Raw genomic sequence first — 22,548 nt, forward strand, 5'->3', positions numbered from 1 at the left:
AGAGTCCCCGAGGGTGTCTCCCATAAAGCAACTCAAATGGAGAGTACCCCGTGGAGGACTGGGGAACCTCCCTGATGGCAAACATCAAGTATGGTATCAGGAAGTCCCAGTTTTTCCCATCCTTGTCAACAACCTTTTTTAACATGCTCTTTAATGTCTTATTGAAGCGTTCCACCAAGCCATCCGTTTGAGGATGGTACACCGAGGTTCGCAATTGCGACACCTTAAATAACTTGCACAGCTCTCTAGTTATTCGGGACATAAACGGGGTGCCCTGGTCTGTAAGGACTTCTTTAGGGATTCCAACATGACTGAACACCATAAACAGCTCTTTGGCAATGTTTTTAGCAGACGCGGTGCGTAAGGGAATGGCCTCGGGGTAACGGGTAGCATAATCCATGATTACAAGGATATGCTGATGACCTCGGGCAGACTTGGGGAGTGGACCCACAAGGTCCATGGCAATCCTCTCAAAGGGCACTTCAATAATGGGCAAGGGCACTAAAGGACTTCGGAAGTGTTGTAGTGGGGCTGACATCTGACACACAGGACAGGATTGACAATAATTCTCAATATCCTTCTGTATCCCGGGCCAATAAAACCTGCGCAACACCCTTTCAGTAGTTTTCTCAACCCCTAAATGACCTCCTAGCAAGTGCCCATGGGCAAGTTCCAACACCACCCGTCTGTATGGCTTAGGGACCACCAACTGTTCAACCACTTCATCATTTTTTTTATATACACGATACAGTAAATCCTCATTGCTGCTAAAATAAGGAAAACAGAGCCTGTCCCCTGATTCGACAGGTACATCATTAATCACCATTACATTTTCCCAGGCCCTGGCAAGGGTTGGGTCTTTTCTCTGCGCGGTACCAAAATTTTCCTTGTGTACATTAAGGTCAGCAAACTCCAACATAGGCTCAGATTCAGCAGATGGCTGTCCAGCTCCACTGGTTGTGGGGATCTCCTCAGGCTCCTCCAGCTCTCCTGCCATAACTGAGAAAGGAAAACCCGGGGAGCAATGAGAAGAGTCCCCTGAACCCACATTGTCAGTAGCGGCCAGGAGGTCTGGCTCTGTCACTGAGTCAGCTACTGCGACCGGGTCAGGACGATCCCACAGTTCCCAAAACTTAGGGAAGTCCCTACCAACGATGGCCTCATGCACCAAGTGGGGCACAAGTCCGACCGGATGGGTCACCGTACCTAAGTCAGTTTTAAACTGAACAGTGGATACTCGCGGGTATCCCCATGTATACAGATCACAGCAACTTTTTTAGCATGCAAATTCACAGTTTCAACCATCTCAGCTGTAACCAAAGTCACTAGACTTCCAGAGTCCAGCAAGGCCGTAATAGGCTTATTATTAACAGTCATTTGGCACATGTGTTTTCCCATACTTGGTGCTGCAGCACATGAAACAGCAGCAAACATAGACTGCCTTCTAATAGATAGATCACACTGCATTGGTTCATCTGTCAATGGACAGTTTGCTGCAACATGTCCCAGTTCTTGGCAACGAAAACACCTGATGTTTCCCCAGTTCGGTTTGCTGACAGGCAGTAGCTTCCCTTGTTTGGGACGCCAAACTTCAGTCCTGGCACCAAAAATCCTCCCCCCTATTTCCTTGCCATGCTTACCACCCACTTCCCCTGGAACAGTCTTACCGGTTGCCTGGGGAGACCGTGGCTTTGGGCGGAAAGTCCGTGCGGCTGTAGGGGTGGTGACCAGGTTCTCTGCAGCAAAGTACCTTTCAACAAGTTCCACGAGATTGTCCGCCGAGTTGGGGTCTCCTTGACTCACCCACTTCTGCAGAGGAACTGGTAGTGACCTCAGGAACTGGTCCATGACCACACGCTCCACTATTTGTGGCCCAGACAGGGACTCCGGCTGTAGCCATTTCCTCACCAAGTGAATTAGGTCGAACATCTGCGATCTTGGGGGCCTCTCGTCTTGGAAGAACCAGCTGTGGACCCGCTGTGCTCGAACTGCCAAGGTGACACCAAGTCGCGCCAGGATTTGCCGCTTTACCTTTTCATAGTCTCCTGCTTCTGCTGACTCCAAATCATAGTAGGCCTTCTGCGATTCTCCAGACAGCAAGGGGGCAACCAGTCCTGCCCACTGGGTTTTGGGCCAACCTTCCCTCTCAGCGGTCCGTTCAAACGTTAAGAGAAAGGCCTCTGGATCATCATCTGCAGTCATTTTAGAAAGAAAGCGACCCACATGGATGGCTGAGGGCTTGTCTCCAACAACATTAACTTTAGCAGGTGACCACTGTGCTAGCGTCTCCACAACCGCAGCCAGGGTTTTCCTATCCTCTTTTGCATCAGTGGCTAGCTGTTCAAACAGCCTCTGCGATAGCTCCTGTACAGCACCAATCTGTTGGCACAGCGCCTTGGTTTGCTCCTGTGCGATAGCGTTTGTTTGCTGCTGTGTAGCGTTTGTTTGCTGCTGTGTAGCGTTTGCTTGATGCAGTGCAGCGTTTGCTTGTTGCTGTGCAGCATTGGATTGTTGCTGTGCAGCATTGGATATCACCAATTGTTTTAGGATTTCCTCCATGTTTAGTCACTCTAGGTACTGGCCTTTTAAGTAGTAACTTACTACAGCTGGTCGCAGTCTCCACCATATGTAACCTGTCGTGCGGTGTTTATTTGTGATATATACAAGTCTATATACAGGTGCTGTACAGTGTTCCAAAAAAAACAAATAGGAACAAAAATAGCCAAAACAAAACCTAGCCGTGTCTCGGCACTAACTAAACAATATTTACAGATCCTAACTACCAGGCTGAGCAAGCCTACAGCTTGTCAGCTTCCACATACCTTTTTGCTCTCCTACACAGAAGCAGTCTGAGTATCCCAGGCCAAGAGCAAAGGCTGTCTGCTCAGGTGAGCTTAAATTAGCCCAGGGGAGAGGACCAAGACCTGAACTGGACCATGGATCAGAGATCCCTGAACCTGTATGAGAGGAGCCTGGGAGATGTATAAATCCCGAACAGGACTTTTCCTGGCTCTCTCTGGGACGCTCTGCTACAGTATATATTGACATACATAAATATGTCAGGAAATTAAATATGAAAAAATATTTCCTGACAAACAATTTTAATATAAAGAAAAGGAAAGGAGCAGATACGGTGGGTATTGATAGTGGTCTAAAGAAAAGATCCCTTTTCAATCCTCCACAATCGGCCAATCACCAGTTTGAGGTGTTTAAGCAATTGGTTTTGAATGATTTGGGCAGCTTAGCCCTTAAAAAGAATGCTCATCCTAAATACATCCAAGAAGGTATTAAGGTATTGGAAAACAGAAAAAATGTAATTAATCGACCTGCTGACAAGGGATGGGGGGGGGGTGGTCATTTTGGACAAACGTTTTTACCACTCTCAGTTGTCAACTATACTCTCAGATGAGAACACATACCTAAAAGGATGGACTTTTTCAATTTAGGTGACTATGGTTTCTATATAAGAGTACTTACAAAAAAAAGAAAAGGTATATTTGACACCTAGTTTTAGCCGCATTCCCACAATATACAGTGGGGACGGAAAGTATTCAGACCCCCTTAAATTTTTCACTCTTTGTTATATTGCAGTCATTTGCTAAAATCATTTAAGTTAATTTTTTTCCTCATTAATGTACACACAACACCCCATATTGACAGAAAAACACAGAATTGTTGACATTTTTGCAGATTTATTAAAAAAGAAAAACTGAAATATCACATGGTCCTAAGTATTCAGACCCTTTGCTATGACACTCATATATTTAACTCAGGTGCTGTCCATTTCTTCTGATCATCCTTGAGATGGTTCTACACCTTCATTTGAGTCCATCTGTGTTTTATTATACTGATTAGACTTGATTAGGAAAGCCACACACCTGTCTATATAAGACCTTACAGCTCACAGTGCATGTCAGAGCAAATGAGAATCATGAGGTCAAAGGAACTGCCTGAAGAGCTCAGAGACAGAATTGTGGCAAGGCACAGATCTGGCCAAGGTTACAAAAAAATTTCTGCTGCACTTAAGGTTCCTAAGAGCACAATGGCCTCCATAATACTTAAATGGAAGACATTTGGGACGACCAGAACCCTTCCTAGAGCTTCCGGCCAAACTGAGCTATCGAGGGAGAAGAGCCTTGGTGAGAGAGGTAAAGAGTAACCCAAAGATCACTGTGGCTGAGCTCCAGAGATGAAGTCGGGAGATGGGAGAAAGTTGTAGAAAGTCAACCATCACTGCAGCCCTCCACCAGTCGGGGCTTTATGGCAGAGTGGCCTGAAGAAGCCTCTCCTCAGTGCAAGACACATGAAAGCCCGCATGGAGTATGCAAAAAAACACCTGAAGGACTCCAATATGGTGAGAAATAAGATTCTCTGGTCTGATGAGTAGGGATGAGCCAAACACCCCCCTATTCGGTTAGCACCAAGACATGCAAACAGGCAAAAAATTTGTTTAAACACGCAAACACCGGTAAAGTCTATAGGACACGAACATGAATAATCATAAGTGCTAATTTTAAAGGCTTATATGCATGGTATTGTCATAAAAAGTGTTTGGGGCCACGGGTCCTGCCCCAGGGGACATGGATCAATGCAAAAAAAATTTAAAAAATGGCCGTTTTTTCGGGAGCAGTGATTTTAATAATGCTTAAAGTGAAACAATAAAAGTGTAATATCCCTTTAAATTCCATACCTGGGGGGTGTCTATAGTATGCCTGTAAATGGGGTGCATGTTTCCTGTGTTTAGAACAGTCTGACAGCAAAATGACATTTCAAAGGAAAAAAAAGTAATTTAAAACTACTTGCGACTATTAATGAATTGCCGTTCCGACAATACACATAGAAGTTCATTGATAAAAACGGCATGGGAATTCCCCACAGGGGAACCCCGAACCAAAGTTTTAAAAAAATGGTGTGGGGGTCCCCCTAAATTCCATACCAGGCCCTTCAGGTCTGGTATGAATATTAAGGGGAACCCCGGCCAAAATTTAAAAAAAAAAATGGCGTGGGGTCCCCCTCAAAATCTATACCAGACCCTTCAAGTCTGGTATGGATTTTAAGGGGAACCCCACGCCAAAATAAAAAAAAAAATTGGCGTGGGGTCCCCCCCAAAATCCATACCAGACCCTTATCTGAGCACGCAGCCTGGCAGGCTGCAGGAAAAGAGGGGGGGACGAGAGAGCGCCCCCCTCCTGAACTGTACCAGGCCACATGCCCTCAACATTGGGAGGGTGCTTTGGGGTATCCCCCCAAAGTACCTTGTCCGCATGTTGATGGGGACAAGGGCCTCATCCCCACAACCCTTGCCTGGTGGTTGTGGGGGTCTGCGGGCGGGGTTTTTTTCGGAATCTGGAAGCCCCCTTTAATAAGGGGACCCCCAGATCCCGGCCCTCCCCCCTGTGTGAAATGGTTAGGGGGTACAAAAGTACCCCTACCATTTCACAAAAAAAGTGTCAAAAATGTTGAAAATGACAAGAGACAGTTTTTGACAATTCCTTTATTTAAATGCTTCTCCTTTCCATCTTATATCTTCTTTCTTCTATCTTCTATCTTCCTTCGGTTACTTCCTCCATCTTCTTCTTCCTCCGATCCTCTGCTTCTTGCTCCGGTGTACTCATCAGGCATCTTCCTCCGCGGCATCTTCTTCCCTTCTTCGTGCTCCATGATGGGAGGCTCCCGCTGTGTGACGCTTCTCGTCTTCTGATGGTTCTTAAATAACGGAGGGTGGGGCCACCCGGTGACCCCGCCCCCACCTGACGCATGGGGACTTGACGGGGACTTCCTTGTGGCATTCCCCGTGTTGTCAGAGGGAGACAGGGTCACCCGTTACGTAACGGGTGATCCCGCCCACTCTGATGTTACGGGGAAAGCCTTAGGGAAGTCCCTGTCAAGTCCCCGGGCGGTGACCGCGCCCCCCTCTGATGGTAGGGGTACTTTTGTACCCCCTTACCATTTCACACAGGGGGACCGGGATCTGGGGGTCCCCTTGTTAAAGGGGGCTTCCAGATTCCGATAAGCCCCCCACCCGCAGACCCCCACAACCACCGGGCAAGGGTTGTGGGGATGAGGCCCTTGTCCCCATCAACATGGGGACAAGGTGTTTGGGGGGCTACCCCAAAACACCATCCCAATGTTGAGGGCATGTGGCCTGGTACGGTTCGGGGGGGGGCGCTCTCTCGCCCCCCCTCTTTTCCTGCGGCCTGCCAGGTTGCGTGCTCGGATAAGGGTCTGGTATGGATTTTTGGGGGGACCCCACGCCAATTTTTTGAAAAATGTTGGCGCGGGGTTCTCTTTAAAATCCATACCAGGCCATTGGCCATAGTGAGTATGATGTCATCTCATAAATGATAATTGTCTCTTTTATCTATTCATATCAAGCTCCATATATTTGTTATTATTTAAGTTATAAGCTTTCTTATTAATCTTAATTGTTTGTTTCGGCTTATATTGATGTTTGTGGTGCTGTGCTGTTTGAGATGCAGGAAAAATATTATTGCATTATGATCCCATCCTTATGTATGACAGCACTGCAATTTTGGATTTTAATGTCAATCTATTATCAATGTTTATTTGATGTATGCATTGGTATCTTTTTTAAGTGCACAAATGTCCTTGTCACCCACCCATGTAAGTACAGGTACTGCACTAGTTGTGTGGTCACGGACATACTAGAGATAGGGTGGCGGCTGTTTCATCCATGTGAGAACTTGTGTTGAATTGCAGGCCACCGTGCAAATTTTTTAAACTGGTCTATTTTCTTTGTTTTATTTAATCCAGCATTGCTGTGCGCGATGTGCCTTTTTTCTGTGCAGGGTTGACTGGGTGGAGATTGCGGAGACATACAATATTTTTGTGTGCACATTTCTGCAGTCCTGATGTTCTGTAAGGGCTGCAGTGTGGCGCTGACTGGCGTTAGCCGCGGTGGGGTCCGTGCTGGCGCTGTTTGCTTTTGGCAGATGGAGAGTTAATTCTTATATTCTTATATAGAGGGTGAGTTGTTCTGCGTGGCAACGCCTTCCGAAAAAAATGTGATGACGAAATGCATTAGAGCCACGCAGCTCCCCTGTCTGTCAGTCTCAGTACGTGTCATCCAGGGTCTCATCATGGCTAACAACATCTGGAAGCGGTGAGAGCGACATGAGTTGTGCAGTACAGTTCCAATGTTTTACTGCTGATTTTATCTGATTTTCTTGTAAGCATATTTTACATTGTTTGCAGGTGTGTTCCCAAATAAAACAGTATTACGCTATGCAAGTTCCTTCCTTATTTTCCTGCATGGTGTACTTTATGAGCCAACCTAAGAAACTATTGTTATAAATCAAGGACAGGAGCTCATCCCACACTATAAGGAGACATCAGGTTCTAATCTTTCCCACTGGTGTTGGTCCATGAAGGATTTGATTCTAGGATAGTAGCCTACCTAATAGTGTTTGGAGATACAAGGCATTTTTATAGCTCCTTTGTGGTAAGTGCATTACCAACGGGGATCACTTGAGCACGAGGTTTCTTTCGGTGACAGTATTCAGGCTTTGAGGCTTCCCTAAGATTCTGAGGGGTCACGGAGCACCACATCTTTCCTAAGGACTTTTTTTGGACTCTGTCACATATGAATTGATGTTTGTGTGTGGAATTTGTTTGTCCTTTAATTGCACTAAATACTCCTAGTTATTTTTTAGCGCTGTTAATGCTGAGATGATTATTTCTTATTTTGATCTTTGCATTTTATTATTTAATACCGGTAGAATGAATGACTTGTGAAAAAGCTGTCCTTACTGGATTCTCTATTGACGTGTATTATTGTAGTGGATACAACAGGTCCACTTAGTCAAACATGGATAGAAATTGTTTTACATCCATTGCACAGCATTGTGTGATTATCAACATTCAGAGAATAAATAATGTATTCCTATAATTTATCATTTCTATCCATATCCTCTTCCAGAGCTCTTCTCTCCTCCAGAAATAAAAGTGACCCCGTCCAGGGTAATAGAAGGAGATGAGATGACGGTGAGATGTGACACCAGACTGGATCCGTTCAGAGGCGGCACAGAGCTGCACTTTGCCTTCTACAGAGATGGACGGACTGTGCGGGGATACAATGTATCTGATACATACAGAGTGCGGTCATCTCAGCTGGAGGATTCTGGGAAATATACCTGTGAAGTGAGAACAGCGTCTGACACTGTGAGGAAGATGAGTGATGAGATCTATATACAGATATATGGTGAGGATGTAAACCTAAAAGAATTGTCTTTGTTCCAATGATACTTTAGCCTTATACACACTTTTCATTTCTTTATTCCCTGACAGTCACATGATGAGGAAATAGGGCTCATACTGACCAATCATTGTCATCCTTTCCTCCTCCAGAGCTCTTCTCTCCTCCAGAAATAAAAGTGACCCCGTCCAGGGTAATAGAAGGAGATGAGATGACGGTGAGATGTGACACCAGACTGGATCCGCTCAGAGGCAGCACAGAGCTGCACTTTGCCTTCTACAGAGATGGACGGACTGTGCGGGGATACAATGTATCTGATACATACAGAGTGTGGTCATCTCAGCCGGAGGATTCTGGGAATTATACCTGTGAAGTGAGGACGGTGTCTGACACTGTGAGGAAGATGAGTGATGGGCTCTATATCCAGATAATGCAGAAACACAGTAAGCTTGAAAAATCAAACAAGCATCTGATCTGTACATATTCTTCCTTTTTTTATTTAATTATTTTTTCGCACTCTCCCCATCATCACCGATTCTGTCTAAAATTTCACTTTATGAAAAAGACATTCCTCCTGAGACCCAGTCTGTAGAGATAATTTGGCAACTTGCTGACTTGACAAGATCCACAGGCAGTGTTAACCCACCAAGATAATGCAGATGTGAAATCCATTGTAGCTTATTCCAGGCTGGCACAAAGGATTTTTTTTTCTTGGAGGTGAAAAGACATTTTGATCTAAAAGCCTCCTGATTCTCCAGAAAGAGAGACTAACATGGCACACAGAGAAGAAGGGAGTTCCTAGCTAAGGGCTGATATATCTAACACTATAGAGAAGTAGGGTATACAGGAACATACCAAAACTTAATAAATTACTATAAAAAGTCTGCTGTGGCAGCACCGTACAGTCACATTTTGGTAATATAAAATTACACCAGGGACATGCAGTCAGGGGAGGCAGGTAAGGCAAAGCATAAAAAAAAGATTGACTTTGAGAGTCGTAGTTCAGCTATCTGGGGTCACAGAGACTCCCAAAATGATAGCTGAAGTCCTACCCCACCACTGGTCAAAATTTGGGGCTCCTATGACTTATGGTACCAGAGATACGGGCCTCCTTGTGCAGCCTGTCAGAAGCTACATACAGAACAGCCAGTTTAAATACAAGCTGGCACACTCTGTTTGCAGCAGACAGAGAGGATGAGATCACAGTGCCTCTCCTCAATTCTTGTCAGAGGCACTGAGCACAATGGACAGCTTGGAGTCTTGGACCAATGGTAAAGTACAATTAGCCCCAGCTGTCCAAAAAAATGCTGCAGTGGAGGCATGCCTCTCACTGCAGTGTCAAAGAATGGGGTGTGTCTAAAAGTCAAATACTCCCTTCCAGTCCAGTCCTCTTATCTACAAGGAAAAAACATGTGTTTATGGGTATAAGATTTACCCACAATCCCATGTTTTTCTCACACAGTTAAGAGGGAGAATGAGAATCTGCTGCTGCTGAAAAGTTACAAGCTAAATCATATATCATTATGCTATATGTTATAAGATAGTCATTTATTATTTATCTATTTACTGTGAAATTACTTATAACTTCAAACTTCAGTAATTTGTCCATTAAGCCACCTGCTTGAGTACAGTTTTTGAAAATATAGTTAATTACCTTAAAAGCAATATATAAATATATTTGTATATTACTTACTTATGGTAATTAACCCCTTGCCACCCAGGCCAATTCTTATACTTCTCTACTACATGTAAAATCATCATTTTTTTGCTAGAAAATTACTCAGAACCCCCAAATATTATATATAATGTTTTAGCAGACACCCTAGGGAATAAAATGGTGGTCGTTGCAACTTTTTATGTTACACGGTATTTGCGCCGTTTTTTTTTGCATTTTTTTTGGAAAGAAACTTTCATGAATAAAAAAAAACACTAAAGTTAGCCTGATTTTTTTGTATAATGTGAAAGATGATGTTACGCCGAGTAATCAGATACCTAACATGTCATGCTTTAAAATTGCGCACACTTGTGGAATGGTGCTAAACTTCAGTACTTCCCCATAGGCGATGATTTAAATATTTTTACAGGTTACCTGTTTAGAGTTACAGAGGAGATCTAGTGTTAGAATTATTGTTCTCACTATAACGATCGCGGCATATGTAACCTGTGTGTATCTGGCTCTGATACTAGCCAGTGACCTCACCGCAAGTCCCTGAAGTACATTGTCTATATAAGGCAACTCCAATCCAACATAATCACAACAAAGGGGTCTACAAACATTACAGAATGTTCCTCTGAAGACTCTCATTTATCCAGGTCATGCTAGTATCAGTTAGTCACATTTAGCTGGACTTGTTCTTAATGTTAAAGACCCCATCTTCCTCAAACTGGATCACTCATCCCTAAACAGTAGTAGGGGCCTTCAGCAGTATATATTACCCATAGATAACACGGTTTTAACAACTTTACCCCAATGATGGGGTGTTTTTGGGCACTAATGCCGCATACACACGAGCGGACTTTACGGCAGACTTTGCTCGGCGGTCTTTTTGACGGACTTTATGACAGACTTTCCGAATGAACGGACTTGCCTACACACAATCCACCAAAGTCGGTCAAATTCGTACGTGATGACGTACGACCGGACTAAAACAAGGAAGTTCATAGCCAGTAGCCAATAGCTGCCCTAGCGTGGCTTTTTGTTCGTCGCACTAGCATACAGACGAGCGGACTTTTCGACCGGACTCGAGTTCGATGGATAGATTTAAAACATGTTTCAAATCTAAGTCCGTCCAACTTTTGAGAAAACAAAGTCCGCTGGAGCCCACACACAATCGAATTGTCCGACGAAATCCCGTCCGCCGGGCAAAGTCTGCCGTAAAGTCCGCTCGTATGTACGCGGCATTAGGCATCTTTTCTGCTCAAAAGCTCCTCTCAAAAATGTGAGTTTGGTGGGGGAGGGTTTTCTGCCTTTAAGAGCATATGCCTGTAAACTCCTGAAAGAGCCATAGGGGTTGATTTACTAATGGCAAATCCACATTGCACTACAAGTGCACTGCAAGTGCACTTGGAAGTGCAGTCGCTGTAGATCTAAGGGAAAGATCTGAAATGAGGGGAAGCTCTGCTGATTTTATCATCCAATCATGTGCAAGCTAAAATGCTGTTTTTTATTTTCCTTTTATTTCCCCTCAGATCTACAGCGACTGCCCTTCTAAGTGCACTTTCAAGTGCACTTGCAGTGCATTTGTAGTGCAAAGTGGATTTGCCTTTAGTAAATCAATCCCTATGGCTCATTCAGGAGTTTACAGGCATATGCTCTTACAGGCAGAAAACCCTCCCCCACCAAACTCACATTTTTGAGAGGAGCTTTTGAGCAGAAAAGTGCCCAAAAACATGGAAAGAAGCACGAAAAAGCTCAAAGAAGCTTGAAAACGCACAAAAAAAAGGAAAAATTAGCTGAGGGGAGGGTTTATAAAAAAAAAACACTTATGCTCAAAAAAGCTCAAAAGAAGCTCAATAAAAACACACATAAGAGCACAAGCTTCTTCAAGCTGGGAAAGAAATTCAACTGCCTTTAAAAGTCACTTTTTTTGATCTGCAGTGTGCATGAGCCCTAAAGGTGGCATTTGAGTTTTGGACACTTTCTACCAAATCAACCATTGGTTTGTTACATTTTACAGATCTGCTTATGTGTTAAGGTTATTACAATGTATATTTTTGCATTAAAGGTTAACTCCACTTTGGCAAAAAAAGAAAAAAAATATAAAGCAAATAGAAAAAATATATAGTATATACAATTGCTACACAAGCCATATTGCAACTTAATGTTTCTAAAAGTCCCCTTTCCTTTATAATCTGCAGAGCTGTAATATTCTGTAAAGTTAATGCAACATGTTTCTTACAGATAATGAATTACCAGTAATCGCTGCAGCAGCAATTGGGAGTCTTGTGGTCATTGTTGTCTTCGCTGTTCTTATCTGGAAATGTAAAACAAGGAAAAGGTTTTCACATCAAGACCCTCATCAAGCAATACCTACAGCAGGTAATTAGAATTCATTTATAGTGCAGTATTTTTTTTTTACTAATTAGAACCTTTCAAAATGAAATGAAGGTTCAGGCATCATCACATTTCTACAAGCGGCCTTATTCAATAAAGTGATCCTTGGTCATTTTTAAGCAAAGTTCACCTAATAATAAGACCTCTTTGTTGAAAAAAGGCATTATCCCATCCCAACCAATAAGAATATCTTGGTACTGGTTGGATTTGCACAGTTCATTTTAGTTGGTTACCATGGGCTTACTGCATTGAGAATACAAACATTTTATTTATTCTTTAAAAAAGTCTAGTTGACGAATACAATAAAGTATATAAAAAATAAAGTAATAAAATATAGATTAGGCAGGACAATGCAAAACTCGATTATACTGTTTAGAGTGCATTTACTCAAGGAACCAATCCCATTACACTTATCATCAGTGCAGAAGGATCATTATAATTAAAGATATCAACTGATTGTCATTGTTAATTTAATTTCGGATATTGCCCTTTGCCTTGTGAAATAGGCAAAACAGGTATAAATAGTCAATATGCTTTGCCTGTATATTAGTTTGCTGCACATATATCTTGTTTTGAGTTTAGTATTAACTTTGTCTGAGTAATTATATTGATTGACCAAATTCCTGTCTTTATTTAAACGCTGTTGCTATTTATTGGGGGGCTCCTTGGAGGCTCATCCGGGATGCGCACTTTACCGATCTGGTATTGTGTGTGTATATTTATTGATTTTTTCATTAAAACTTCTATTGAAAATATGTATACATACACTAAAATTTTTTTTTTCCTATGAAATAGAAACTATCAATAAGCAATAGTCAGGAAAACTTCAGTCAGGGTGGTTTTTACCAAAATTACTACAAATCAGAATGTAATTTTAAAAAATTGTACACAGCCATGAAAAGTTTTGTTTTATTTTTAAATCTTGGGGCAAAAAGCTGTGTTACATATTGTAAATGTATAATTTGAAGGACATAAGCACATTGAACAGGGAAGGATTACTTTGATTTCATTGTAATGTCTATTTAATAACTATGAACTCACCTGCATGTGATTTTTTTCTCCAGGAAATAACACGGACCCCGATCTACAAGATGTCTACTACACCTACCTAGATATAAGTCAGCTTTCCAAAGGTTAGTTGTCATAGTAGGTGACTGTATTTGTCAAAACTTTTACATTAAATAGAAAAAGTATACTTCTGAAGAAAAGAGGCTACATTTCAAAATTAGTTATACCCTCTGTGACCCATATAGGTCTCTCTGTCAACACAGAAATAATATTTTATGCTCATAAATATTAGACATTATTGTGCAAATGCATTTTCGCCCGAATTTTGCAGATTTTCATGTTCATTTTAACAAAATGATAACGAACACGCAGAATCCGAAATCCGAAAGATCCAAAATAAAAAATGCTTTATTTTCGTATCCATTATATTTTCGTATTGTTGCGACAACAGTTCCATATCCAGATTCGACATGACGGTGACAATAGCGATCTGTGTCTATCGAACCTGCGGTAATACCGTTCGACATGAAGATTTGACGAAGCAGCTAAAAAACATACGATCGCCGCGTATTGGTTGACTAGTAATAATAATTAATAATTATAATTATTACTAGGCAAAAACATTAGAATTCTACTATAGCCTGTGGGCGGAGCACTCGACCGGAAATGTACGATCGCGGCGTCGTACAGTTTAGCTGCTTTGTCAAATCTTTTTAGAACATCCGACAGACACCATATGCCTTCGATTGACAGATTCTACCTTAATTAATTCGGGTTTTCATACAAATGCACTTTTTAACTAAACAAATTGAATAAAAACGAATTTCGGGAGTAACTAAATAAAAAAAAATTTCAGACTAAACCGAAATTCCAGTGCAAATGTATAATAAATGTAATTAATTGAGCTTCCCTTATATCGGCTCAAATGATTAATCAGGACAAGAATGTGATTACCATATTCATTTTTAGTTTTAGAATCCAGTGGTTCTTAACCCCCAGACTGTAGCCCAGTGCCAGGCCATGGCTTCCCTTCTCAGCCAGCTGCCCCAACCTCCCATAGTGGCCCAAAGTGTCCCCAGGCCCCCTGAGCACCCCCAACATCCACAATGCCTCCCACAGTGCCCCCCCATCTGCTGCACAGCCTCTGACCCTCCATAGTGCTCTCCACCGCCAACAGTGTCCCACACTGTCCCTCAGCTTTCTCCAAAAACCTCACCCCTACAGGGCCACCAAGTCTGTTGCAGAGTCCTCGAACCCCCTCCGTAACCTCCATCTTCCCCCATAGTGACACCTCATCCAGAGTCTTCCAGCATTTCAATACATGTTTTGTATTTCCGCACTTTTATTGTTTGAGTATGAACTTTATTCTTTACTGTTGGGGCATGGAAGGTTTTGGAAGAATTTTCCATACCCTGATCTTAAAAAGTTTGAGAACCATTGCTCTAGTCTAATCACACCATCATTGGCAACAAGAATATATAAACGTGTTATGTTTTTCTTTGATATAATAATTAGTGTTCATTGTTTTCTCATTCCCTTTATAGGTAAAAGAATTAAACATGTAAGTATCCAACATATTCATTTGGATATCAAAACTCAACATGTTTCTTGGGTTGGTGCCCGCTTCCTCAGGACAAAGTGGGGATAATTATCAATAATTTGTAACAGTATACATTCATTTTTTTTGTAGAAAGATGGACTAACTGAAATCTGATTTATTTTTAATACCTAAAACAATTAAATGATAAAACAGATTTTCTGAAGTGTAATATAAAGTATAAATATACAAGTATGCAGATTCATTTAAAATAATACTGATTTAATTTATATGATTGGATGCTTGAAGCTAACATGACTTTATTTTAGCTCACTTCACACTTAACCACTTGCTGACCGCCTCATGCCGATGTACGTCGGCAGAATGGCACGGGCAGGCAGAATCACGTACCCGTACGTGATCTGCCTCCCGCGGGGGGGTCCAGTCGGACCCCCCGGTGCCCGAGGCGGTCGGCTTGTGTCTGGGAGCAATCAGACGTGAGGGGGAGACCATCCATTTGTGGCCCCCCTCGCGATCGATCCCAACCATTTAGATCATTCCTCTGCTGCTGTATGCTAAACAGCAGCAAAGGAAATGATGTTATCTCTCCTCGGCTCTGTATTTTCCGTTCCGGAGCCAAGGAGAGAAGACTGGAATGTGAGTGCACCAACACAACACACTCAGTAGAACATGCCAGGCACACATTACACCCCCGATTTTTATAGTGTCAGGGCACCTGCCGTTTATTACCTAATAAAGGTTTAGCCCCCTGATCGCTATGCGGTGATATGCATCGCCCCAGGCAGCGTCAGGTTAGCGCCAGTAGCGCTAACACACATGCACGCACCGTACACCTCCCTTAGTGGTATAGTATCTGAACGGATCAATATCTGATCCGATCAGATCTATACTAGTGTCCCCAGCAGTTTAGGGTTCCCAAAAACGCAGTGTTAGCGGGATCAGCCCAGATACCTACTAGCACCTGTGTTTTGCCCCTCCGCCCGGCCCAGCCCAGCCCACCCAAGTGCAGTATCGATCGATCACTGTCACTTACAAAACACTAAACACATAACTGTAGCGTTCGCAGAGTCAGGCCTGATCCCTGCAATCGCTAACAGTTTTTTTGGTAGCGTTTTGGTGAACTGGCAAGCGCCAGCGGCCTAGTACACCCCGATCGTAGTCAAACCAGCACTGCAGTAACACTTGGTGACGTGGCGAGTCCCATAAGTGCAGTTCAAGCTGGTGAGGTGGCAAGCATAAGTAGTGTCCCGCTGCCACCAAGAAGAAGACAAACACAGGCCCGTCGTGCCCATAATGCCCTTCCTGCTGCATTCGCCAACCCTAATTGGGAACCCACCACTTCTACAGCACCCGTACTTCCCCCATTCACATCCCCAACCAAATGCAGTGGCCATTGGGAAATTGGGGAAGCATTTTATCACACCGATCTTGGTGTGGTCAGATGCTTTGAGGGCAGAGGAGAGATCTAGGGTCTAATAGACCCCAATTTTTTCAAAAAAGAGTACCTGTCACTACCTATTGCTATCATAGGGGATATTTACATCCCCTGGATAACAATAAAAATGATTAAAAAAAAATAAAATGAAAGGAACAGTTTAAAAATAAGATAAAAAAGCAAAAAAATAATAAAGGAAAAAAAAAAAAAAAGCACCCCTGTCCCCCCCTGCTCTCGCGCTAAGGCGAACGCAAGCGTCGGTCTGGCGTAAAATGTAAACAGCAATTGCACCATGCATGTGAGGTATCACCGCGAAGGTCAGATCGAGGGCAGTAATTTTAGCAGTAGACCTCCTCTGTAAATCTAAAGTGGTAACCTGTAAAGGCTTTTAAAGGCTTTTAAAAATGTATGTATTTTGTTGCCACTGCACGTTTGTGTGCAATTTTAAAGCATGTCATGTTTGGTATCCATGTACTCATCCTAAGATCATCTTTTTATTTCATCAAACATTTGGGCAATATAGTGTGTTTTAGTGCATTAAAATTTAAAAAAGTGTGTTAACCTGAAAACCAAGCACCACCTTCAGGATTTCTAAGGGTGTAAATTTTTGATTTCACTCTTCACTGCCTATCACAGTTTCGGAGGCCATGGAATGCCCAGGTGGCACAAAACCCCCCCAAAGGACCCCATTTTGGAAAGTAGACACCCCAAGCTATTTGCTGAGAGGTATAGTGAGTATTTTGCAGACCTCAGTTTTTGTCACAAAGTTTTGAAAATTGAAAAAAGAAAAAAAAATTTTTTTTTCTTGTCTTTCTTCATTTTCAAAAACAAATGAGAGCTGCAAAATACTCAACATGCCTCTCAGCAAATAGCTTGGGGTGTCTACTTTCCAAAATGGGGTCATTTGGGGGGGGGGGTTTGTGCCACCTGGGCATTCCATGGCCTCCGAAACTGTGATAGGCAGTGAAGAGTGAAATCAAAAATTTACGCCCTTAGAAATCCTGAAGGCGGTGCTTGGTTTTCGGGGCCCCGTACGCGGCTAGGCTCCCAAAAAGTCCCACACATGTGGTATCCCCATACTCAGGAGAAGCAGCTAAATGTATTTTGGGGTGCATTTCCACATGGCCTGTGTGAGCAATATATCATTTAGCGACAACTTTTTTTTTTGTTGTCATTATTCAATCACTTGGGACAAAAAAAATAATATTCAATGGGCTCAACATGCCTCTTAGCAATTTCCTTGGGGTGTCTACTTTCAAAAATGGGGTCATTTGGGGGGGGGGGTTTGTACTGCCCTGCCATTTTAGCACCTCAAGAAATGACATAGGCAGTCATAAACTAAAAGCTGTGTAAATTACAGAAAATGTACCCTAGTTTGTAGACGCTATAACTTTTGCGCAAACCAATAAATATACACTTATTGACATTTTTTTTTACCAAAGACATGTGGCCGAATACATTTTGGCTTAAATGTATGACTAAAATTGAGTTTATTGGATTTTTTTTATAACAAAAAGTTGAAAATGTTATTTTTTTTCAAAATTTTCCATTTATAGCGCAAAAAATAAAAACGGCAGAGGTGATCAAATACCATCAAAAGAAAGCTCTATTTGTGGGTAGAAAAGGATGCAAATTTTGTTTGGGTACAGCATTGCATGACCGCGCAATTAGCAGTTAAAGCGACGCAGTGCCAAATTGTAAAAAGTGCTCTGGTCAGGAAGGGGGTAAATCCTTCCGGGGCTGAAGTGGTTAAAGTGATTGTAAAGTCAGAAGGCTTTTTTTTATCTTAATGCATTCTATGCATTAACCGCTTCCCGACCGCCTCCTGTAGATATATGTCGGCAGAATGGCACGGCTGCGCAAAGTAACGTACCCGTATGTTACTTTGAATTTGCCGCGCGCATGCCTGCCGTGAGCTTTGTGAGTCGGATCGTGGGTCCCGCAGACTCGATCGACACGGGGATAACCGCGATCGCCTCACGGAGAGGACGAACGGGGAGATGCTGATGTAAACAGCATCTCCCCGTTCTGCCTAGTGACACTGTCACTGATCACAGCTCCCTGTCATCGGAGCAGAGATCAGTGTAGTGACACACACAGCCCATCCCCCTACAGTTACAAAACACTCTAGTACTGATTTAACCCCTCCCTGCCCCCTAGCAGTTAACCCCTTCACTGCCAGTGTCATTTATACAGGAATCAATGCATTTTTATAGCACTGATTGTTGTATAAATGACAATGGTCCCAAAAATGTGTCAAAAATGTCCGACATGTCTGCCATAATGTCGCAGTCACAATAAAAATCGCTGATCGCCGCCATTACTAGTAAAAAAAAAATTATTAATAAAAATGCCATAAAACTATCCCTGATTTTGTAAACGCTATAACTTTTGCGCAAACAAATCAATAAACACTTGTTGTGATTTTTTTTACCAAAAATATGTAGAAGAATACGTATCGGCCTAAACTGAAGAAAAAAAATTTCTTTTATATATTTTTTGGGGATATTTATTATAGCAAAATGTAAAAAATAATGTGTTTTTTCAAAATTGTCGCTCTTATTTTGTTTATAGCGCAAAAAATAAAAATCGCAGAGATGATCAAATACCACCAAAAGAAAGCTCTATTTGTGGGAAAAAAAGGACGTCAATTTTGTTTCGGAGCCACGTCGCACGTTCGCGCAATTGTCAGTTAAAGCGATGCAGTGCCGAATCGCAAAAAGTGCTCTGGTCAGGAAGGGGGTAAATCATTCCGGGGCTGAAGTGGTTAAGGTAAAAAACCTTCAGTGTGCAGCTCCCCCCTTAGCCCCCCTTCATACTTACTTGAGTCCCATCTCTGTCCAGCACTGTGCACAATAGCAGCAGCTCTCCTGACTCTCTCCCTCCTAATTGGCGGAGACAGAGCAGCTGGATCTATTGGATCTATTTGCTCCTGCTGCTGTCAATCACAGCCAGTGGTGTGGGGAGGGAGCAGGGGGGCAGGGCCAAGCCACGCTCTGAGGGTCTACAGATGCACAGAGTTGGCTTGGGAGGGAGCATGCATGAGTGTCCCCATAGCAAGTGGCAAGCTAAGGGGGCACTTGGTGGGGGGAGGAGCTAGGAGTGCCAGTGGAAGATCTGAGAAGAAGAGGATCGGGGTTGCTCTGTGCAAAACGATTAAAAAGAGCAGGTGAAAATTACATTTTTGCTTCTTTTTTTTTTTTTTTGAATGTTTAAAATCACCATAAAAGGATGTCTAAACTTAAGGAAAACATTAACTAAGCAGCCCTTAGGTATGGTGGCTGCCTTTTTTATTTCCTTTTTCCAAGCTAAGCATAATTTTTGTAAGTACAGGAAATGATCTGTTGATCCTGCCAGAAAGCCAGTGTCCCTGTAACTTGGAAAGAAGGTTATTTAAAGGGGAGCAAAACAAATATATATATATATATATATATATATATATATATATATATATATATATATATATATATATATATATATATATACTGTAGATATAGCTAAAACACTGTATATAAAAAAATACATTTTTTTTTAACAATTTTTTTTATCAATAAAAGAATGGTGCAAAATCCACAATAAGAATAAAGTATGCCTGTGTTGAAGGTTTACATAAATATATGCACCCGCTGACCACTTTATTAGGTACACCTTGCATTGTTTTAATCAGGTAGACATTGGGATATCAAAATTCAACGCGTTTCTCAGGTCAGCGCCTGCTTCCTCAGGACAAAGTGAGGGATAATTATCAATAATTAGTAACAATATACAGCCACTGTTTTATACAATTTAAAATCAAGACAACATCCCTGGTGATAGATATATCCAACCATCAGTATACAACCACAAAGGAGGGGCCTCATCATCCAGCCAGGAAAGGACAAACTGATTTTAAATGGTCTAATTTATTACTCTGGATTGCATCTATAAAGATGGCTCCTCAGATAACAAACACCAACCAAATGCCAAACATCAATCAGGGTAGCTAACCACTTCAATCGCTGTCATCCAGGTGACCCCTCAGCTGTATCTATACAAGGTGTAGAAATGATCATAGTCCCCAGCAGAGGTGGTGATAAGTTCAGACTTCTGTATAAAAAGGAAGCTTTTTGGATCTTCCGTCTAGGTACATGGAAACATGTAGGGCTGAACCATGAATTGGGTATGTCACATTTTTTATGAATTAAAGTAACAAAAAAAAGTGCATCATGGGGATGTTTGCTATAAGTGACCCCGATAGACATTTTTTCAAATTTTTCAAATTTTTCTATTTTTTATTCAGTCTGTTCTTCATATAATTATTGATGATGTTTTAAATCTGTTATATATGTTAGAGTTTCTGCATTTGTATCCCTAAACAGGGGCGGTCATCTGCCGATTATTGGCAGCCGCAAACCAATTGTTTCACACAGATTTTTCCAATCACAAGTAATTGTTGCATATATGTATATATATATCCCTGTAATGGACATTTGTATGTGATCTATGACTAAGCGCTAAAGAAAAGTGAAACGCGTTAGCTGGTGATGCTGTTCCCCTCTATTCCCCTCTATTTGTGTTTTTGGATATGTTTTTATGGACTTGCTGAAATAAAGGGGATTTTATTGGATGTGCGGCCAACTAGAATTCATTTTGCTCAAAAGACAACATCCCTGGTTATAGATATACACAACCATTCAGTATTTTACCACAGAGGAGGGGCCTCATCATCCAGCCTAGAAAGAGCAAACAGATTTTAAAGTGGAGGTCCGCCCACCACTGCAAAAATTAAAGGCCAGCAGCTACACATACTGCAGCAGCTGGCTTTTAATAATCGGACACTTACCTGTCCTGGAGTCCAGCGATGTCGGCACCGCAGCTGATATTTCCATCAGCTGTTGGGTGCTGCCGCCACCATTGCAGGTAAGGGAACCCGACAGTGTAACCTTACGGCTTCACACCGGGAACCCTACTGCGCATCCCAGAGACTCCACTCCTCTCTTCTACTGGCCTGGCGGCAGGGGAAGGAGAAGGAGGGAGCCGAGCGGTGTCATGAAGGGCCGTGGCTCCCAGAAGTGGGGACGGCTCCACCCCCCCGAAAGGTGCCAAATGTGGCACCAGAGGGGGGGAGGAGACAAATGAGTGGAAGTTCCACTTTTGGGGGGAACTCCGGTTGAAATGGCCATATTTAACACTCCCGATTGCATCTATAAAGATGGTTCCTCAGATAACAAATGTCAACAAAGGCACCAAATCAGTGTGCACCGGGGAAGTCATCTTGTTTTTTAATGTATATAACTGTGGCTGTATATTATTGCTGCCATGGGATAATTACACCCCTCCCCCATTTTTTATGTTACGAAATAAAAGTATTTTGTTTTATAAAGATTTGTTACAAACTGGTACATCAAAATTCTCTATTTTTCTCTGGTAGGATTATTGTATATGTTGTCCTTGTAATTTCCTTTGAATTTAACTTAAATCTCAAACAATTTTATTAGCTTTCCAGTTCTCTTCTATGAACCCTGTTGAGCCTTTAATAAACATTGTAGCAATATATACATATATATATATATATATATATATATATACATATATATATATATATATATATACATATATATATATATATATATATATATATATATATATATATATATATATATATATATATATATATATATATATATATATATATATATACATATATATATATATATATATATATATATATATATATATATATATATATATATACATATATACATATATATATATATATATATATATATATATATATATATATATATATATATATATATATATATATATATATATATATATATATATTAGATAAATAGATAGATAGATAAAAATATACTGGTAGATGATAGAATTGTAAAAACATGATAGCAGTGCTCTTATAATACTAATCCAGTTGTGTTATCTGTTTTAATTATTTCCAGGAGGATCTGACTGTTACATACGCTACTGTGAATAATGTGAATATCTAAGAAAGGATAACAGACCCGGAATGGATGATACCAAACTCTGCACATTTCCATGGATGATATTGGTGATTCCAGTGGGGACTTTCTGAAGACCAACAATGATCAAAAAGAAGAAATAATACCGCTAAAACTATGACTGTCAGCTAACTATATTACCACTCTTTAAGGACCGGACCTATTTTTCAGACTCTGTGTTTACTGTACAAGTTAAAATCATTTTTTTTGCTAGAAAATTACTTAGAAACCCCAAACATTACCCTAGAGAATAAAATGGCGGTCGTTGCAATACTT

At 41.6% G+C, this 22,548-nt stretch overlaps 1 protein-coding gene across 1 annotated transcript in view; it reads left to right on the forward strand.

The window, feature by feature from the left end:
• LOC141116692 (low affinity immunoglobulin gamma Fc region receptor III-B-like) overlaps positions 1–22,260 on the forward strand; it is a 36,797-nt gene extending 14,537 nt beyond the window's left edge. Inside the window, exons 5-9 of the mRNA XM_073609083.1 lie at positions 12,117–12,254; positions 13,065–13,079; positions 13,328–13,402; positions 14,822–14,838; positions 22,213–22,260. Of these exons, the coding sequence (XP_073465184.1) occupies positions 12,117–12,254; positions 13,065–13,079; positions 13,328–13,402; positions 14,822–14,838; positions 22,213–22,260 (293 nt within the window). The remainder of the gene's footprint in view (positions 1–12,116; positions 12,255–13,064; positions 13,080–13,327; positions 13,403–14,821; positions 14,839–22,212) is intronic.
• The last annotated feature ends 288 nt before the right edge of the window (positions 22,261–22,548 follow it).

Source organism: Aquarana catesbeiana, linkage group LG13 (assembly GCF_042186555.1).
Source record: "Aquarana catesbeiana isolate 2022-GZ linkage group LG13, ASM4218655v1, whole genome shotgun sequence".
In the NCBI taxonomy this organism is placed as follows: Eukaryota; Metazoa; Chordata; class Amphibia; order Anura; family Ranidae; genus Aquarana; species Aquarana catesbeiana.